This window comes from Habropoda laboriosa, unplaced genomic scaffold, assembly GCF_001263275.1.
Source record: "Habropoda laboriosa isolate 0110345459 unplaced genomic scaffold, ASM126327v1 scaffold244, whole genome shotgun sequence".
Taxonomy (NCBI): Eukaryota; Metazoa; Arthropoda; class Insecta; order Hymenoptera; family Apidae; genus Habropoda; species Habropoda laboriosa.
Genome location: NW_017100399.1, coordinates 240831 through 246396, shown reverse-complemented (window position 1 = coordinate 246396; position 5566 = coordinate 240831). Strand labels below are relative to the sequence as shown.

General features: G+C 40.5%; 1 protein-coding gene across 1 annotated transcript; it reads right to left on the bottom strand.

Moving 5' to 3' along the window:
* Positions 1-452: 452 nt before the first annotated feature.
* LOC108575305 (probable G-protein coupled receptor 52) lies at positions 453-5540 on the bottom strand. The gene is made up of 4 exons (XM_017938065.1): positions 5429-5540; positions 4310-4529; positions 1909-2338; positions 453-798 (listed from the first exon to the last, which is right to left on the bottom strand). The coding sequence occupies exons 1-4, from the start codon at positions 5538-5540 to the stop codon at positions 619-621; spliced, it is 942 nt and encodes a 313-aa protein (XP_017793554.1). The 3' UTR covers positions 453-618.
* Positions 5541-5566: the final 26 nt, after the last annotated feature.

Below are 5566 nucleotides of genomic sequence, written 5' to 3'. Positions count from 1 at the left end.
ACCGATCAACCGGTGGAAAACGAAAGAAAATTTCCTTCTCTTCATTTTTCTGCAAATTAAAACAAATTGCCTTCTCTCCTTTTTCTGTAAATTAAAAACACTGTCTTCTCTCTTTTTGCAAATTAAAGAAAGTTGCTCTCCCTTTTTTTGGCAAATTAAAAAAAATTGCCTTCTCCGCTGTTTCGAGTAATTTAATTACACTTATATTTTCTTCAAAGATCACTTCGAGATATAATTATATCTTCTGCAAGCAAGAGAAGAGGATCGAATTTTTATTATCTCTGAATAACGAACCGGTTAAAAGGTTGATCCATGGAAGTTACTTCCGCGTTCTCAGCCGCGATCAATGTTGATCGCGCGTTTGCCGTCGGACGTCGGCGGCAGCGCCATTTTTTTCGGAACAAAGAATCTCAGTCTCAGCCCTCGAAGAAGACTTCGAGAGAACGGCGGCGGGTGCAAGTAACGACCTCGAATACCGAGAAGATGAAAAGCGATGCTCTAGGAATGGGGCGCGCGTTGTAGAACGCTGGCGCGCGCGCGCGCTCGCGCACAAAAAAAAAAGAACAGAGAAAAAAAGGAAAGCGTTTTTCCCCTCTTGTTCTCGTAGGCGTTTGGCGTTTAATCGTCGTCGTCGAGGCCGAGCAGCTCCGGCGGAAGTCGTCTGTGCCGACAGCACAGCGTCAGACAGAGCACGCGAGCCGCCAGCCGAAACTGCGGGCTCAGGGTACCAAGAACCACCGCCTTCCAGAAACTGTTCGTCACCCCCAGCCACACCACCGCGAAATGCAGAAACGGTACCTGCAACGTGACGAAGATAACTGGTGAGTTTTCTTAGCTGTCTCGAGAGATACATATGTTACACTGGTTTGTTTCAATAGTTTCTTCAGGTACGAAGAAAACGGGGCAGACGGTGGAATTAGTCATTAACCCTTCGACAGTGAAATATTTAACTGTTTAACTCAAGAGAGACTCTTGGGAAGAAAGTTAAGAAGTGACGAGATATTATTGTCATAACTATGACGTAGGGTTGTGTATCCCTTGTTTTAAAAAGAATACGTGTGAAATATAAATTTCTTTACCGTAATTCGTCGCTTTATTAGACTGTCAAAGGGTTAACCCTTTAACGCTCATGTCTTACACTTGCACAGCTGATACTTCAAAAAGTGCAATTTTGTTTAATTATTTTGTGTCATTTTTCTTATTGCGTTATTGTTTCTATTCTATTGCAAATAAGTGGGAAACTTGCTTCTACGAGCCTAGGAAATGGTGAAGAAAAAAGGAAATTGATCAGTATTGGCACATTAAGGTGAGAAAGATATGAGCGTCAAGGGGTTAAAGTGTATAAAAATGGAATCGATGAGAGATGGTTATTAATGCTTATACAGTGATAAGATTCCTCTGGTAATTTTAAGTTTAAGTCAGAAACAGTGTAGAGTAATACAGAAGAAAATTGACAATGTAACTTGAGAATGGAAATTAAAGTGTATAAAAATACGAAATGATACAATACGAAAAATTCGTGATCTAATAGATTGAGCTGGTAATTAATTCTTACACAGTGATGAGATTCCTCTGATAATTTTAGGTTTAACTCGGAAAAAGTGTAGAATACTACAAAGTTAAATTTCACATGCTCGCAGCTATTAACTCAACGAAATTATATTCTTCTTCTTCCTCGTATGCTTCCTCGATCAATAAAAAGAAAAAGAAGAAAAGAGGACATATTGGTACTAAAAAAAAGACATCTACGCTGCAAAAGATTGTTCAGTTGTACACGCTACTCTATTCGTCTAAAGAAAGCAACAATTTCAAAGTAGAACGACGGCGGGTATATAGTTTCCCGTATCGACACGTCGAAACTGACCTTTCCCCTATGTGTTGGCGGACAAAGAGCGACATTTAAATTACCTGAGGCGGTCCGTTAACGACAGCGTATATCCGGAGACCGGCATACGGTGCCCAGGACACCCAGAAAACCATCACCAGGACGAAGGACATGATGTGACTCGGATTGCTCAAGTTTTCCGAGAGCGCGGTCGCGTACTCCTTGTCGTGGATCAGTACGCCTGACCTTAGCCTCCTCATCATCGTGAAGATGTAGCTGTAGGTGTAGGCGATGGTGATGACCGATGGGCCTAGCACGAGGATCGACAGTGTGATGGTGTAAGCAGCCATGTTGCCCCAGTCGAGCATGCAGATGAACGCCTCGCGGTCGAATATTGGCTTTTGGAAACCTAGGAGGGGCGGGCAGCACATCATCGCCACGCTGATCCACGTGAAGACCATCCAGCACTGGCATCGGGTCTTCGTCTGCACGGTCTCGTAACGCAATGGTTTCCTGCGAAACGGTATCGTTCGGTTAATTACCGTAAAAGAAATATTTCAACAATTTTTTCGAACGTTCAACTTTGAAATGTGTTTTTGCTGGATAGATTGAAATTCTAACTCATTCTCCCCAGATTTATCTTTAGCCGATTTTCACATTTTTCTACTCACTTGACAATTTTCTTACGCGAAAATTATTTAGGAAACTGGAGGACACCGAAAACGCCTTTCAGCAGTTTCTTTCCCTTAGAGATTTGGGTGTTTGCTCGGAATTATTTTGAAATCGGGCGTTCTTTTTTTAACTCATTCCCAAAATTTATCTCCGGCCAATTTTCACATTTTTCCACTCGCTTGACAATTTTCTTACGCGAAAATTATTTGGGAAGCAGGAGGACACCGAAAACGCCTTTCAGCAGTTTCTTTCCCTTAGAGATTTGGATTTTCACTCGGAATTATTTTGAAATCGGATTTTTATTCGGATGTTATTTTGAATAAAAGTGTATAACTTCGGTGGAGTTGTAATTTTGAAAATTGAAACTTTTAGGAAGATTTGATATATGTTTGATTTGCGATAGTAAAGTGAAGATTTAGCACCGTGTTCTAACTAGTTGTCTAGACTGTTCGTACAAGTGTAATATGGTAAGCAATGTATTGCAGGTTGTCGATTAAAGGAGATACGAACGGAATGAGTCAGAATGGCTTGGCGTAGGTTGTTTAGATTTCAGTTTACCTATAATCTTGACATCGGCCATTGTTCCGGCTTAGAACTGTTATTATTACGTGTAAAGTGTAATACTAGGGATTTATGTGCCGTGTTGCCATACATGTAAATTAAAATTAATTCTAAATTATAATCCATTGATGTATCGTTACATTTTCCTTGTTAACACTAGAAAGACTGACCGGGTCAAAAACGACCCATTAGCTACTTTCCAGTAAAAAGTGAATATTCTATACTGGAAAGTATAATACTATCATTCATAACTTTCTGACTTTGTTTCCTGCATGTATACTTGCATTCGTATCTAACGAATCTAATTTTTTAATTATACTTTAGTTACGTAAAAGTTCACTTTTAGAAGTGAAAAGTTCACAGTTAGAAGTTCTCTAACTGTTTCAATGATCAAGGTATACACGGTGTCGCAAACTCCATCAGTGTGTTATCAAATTTTATGTGAATGTCAATGGTTTAAGACTTCGCTAAAAAGATTAGAAGAAGAAAATAAAGTACGAAGGACACGATTATGAACTTGCTCTCGGGCTACTGCGAGATAAGGAATTTCGTATTGTATCGTAAATTCACTATTTTATCAATATCAATACTTCCATTAGTGGGAGTGGCCGACATTTTGAAATATAGTGTCGGCGGTACGTAACAACGTGTATTGGTCGTAGACGTATTTACCAGAACCTTAGTGTACCTTATACTGTTGTATCGGACGATAAGAACCTTCTATTCCAATTCGAAACAATAACGAGTTCATAATCATCGTCCCCGTATTTTCTTCACAATTTTACGTAACATTTCTTCTCCTTATCTCCATTTACAAAACATACTAACAAAGTTTCACCTGGGATACCGTGTACATAGAAGAGAGAAGCGAAGTAAAAGTTTCATCGTTATCCTGCTTTCAGAATCTCGAACGTTAAACAAGGGGGAAAAATGAGCTACCCGCTGTTTGAAAAATCAGAGATAATAGAAATATAGATATTATTGTAGATAAAATAAAATAGAAGAAAGAGGCTTGTTAACCCCTTAACCTACAACAAGATGTGAGAAAAATAGTTATGTTAGTAAGAAAAATTCATTCTAATCCTAACTTTCGTTTGAATTTGTAAGACCGGGAACTACTAAATGCAAATTAATCCGTAACAGATCAGTTCTCGTTACCTGATACAGTGCTAAAACATTAAATGGCCGACGCTTAGGTGCACAGCCGGAAAAGTAATCATACGTTAAGGGGCTAAGTAGAGTGGGACGTACCTGATGGCTAAATACCGATCCACGGAGATCCACATGAAGGTGTAGACGGATACTGCCCAGAGGGTAACCTCCAAATAGCCAACGAGGCGACACACGATGTCCCCATAGACCCATTTTCTAACCAGCGCCGGATACACCGAGAGTGGAACCACCAGCAGACCACAAAGAAGGTCCGCCGACGCGAGAGACAGCAAGTAGTAGTTTATCACCTCGGAGGGACCTATGCGGTGTGACGCTCATTTGTATTTACCTCGAGTGTGAAGGCACGGATTGTTCACGTTTCACCGAAATGTTACACTTTTTCGACCGTTGCTTTTCAGCTGTTTCTTTTTTTCTGTTTCGTGGTGGTCACCGGGACGGGAAATTAAAGGGAGCCCGCGGGCAATGAAAGAGAGGCTATGAGAGAAATTGTTACAACCACGACAAAGGAATTTCTATAATACACTATTTTTTGTCATTTCAGGGAAACAATCTAGTCGGCTAGTAATAAGTACGATCATTCAGTTAAGTGTGTCGAGTGAATTAGTTTAAGCACATGCAAAAATGGATGCTTTATTGTTGTAATTATCGCATCTGTATAGAACGAAGGTACGGCTGTTTCAATCTGACGTATCAACGAGTCTAAGAACATCGACCATAGGCTTCTGTTACGGGATCGGAACATCTAGTTAGATCCTTGTTTATCTACGTGATATTACTTCCTCTCGTAGGTGTACACAATTTACACAAATAACTACTCTCTCAACAAATTATACTCAATCAGAAAGAAATCAACGAGACTACTACACATCTCTGACTCGAAACTTTCTACCAATAATAAGTGTCTCGTTATCAACAATCATGCATTCACAATTAAACTGTACAGTAAGTAACAAAATTGATCGTATACTTATAAATCGCAAGAACATCCGCTATACTTCTCCGACTCTCCGTGTACAAAAGAGACGCTGTGTACACGAAAAAAACAAACACGCACGGTGTGCAATCCCTTTTTTTTTTCTCTCCTTAAAAAAAAGAAACGAACTCCTACCCCCGAGCGTGTGTCGCGGCAAAAAAAGTTCAGTTTGAATCATTTATTCACGGGTAAAGTCGATCTGAACTGCGTGCCAAGGTACTTACCACGGAAATTAAGGTAGGTGACGATGATGAGGAGATTCGAGAGGATGATGGCGACACCGACCACGAAGATGAGGCCCGCCTGCATGAGAGCCTCCAGCGAGGGCTCCTCCATGCCGCCACCCTTTCGAGCTGCATCCC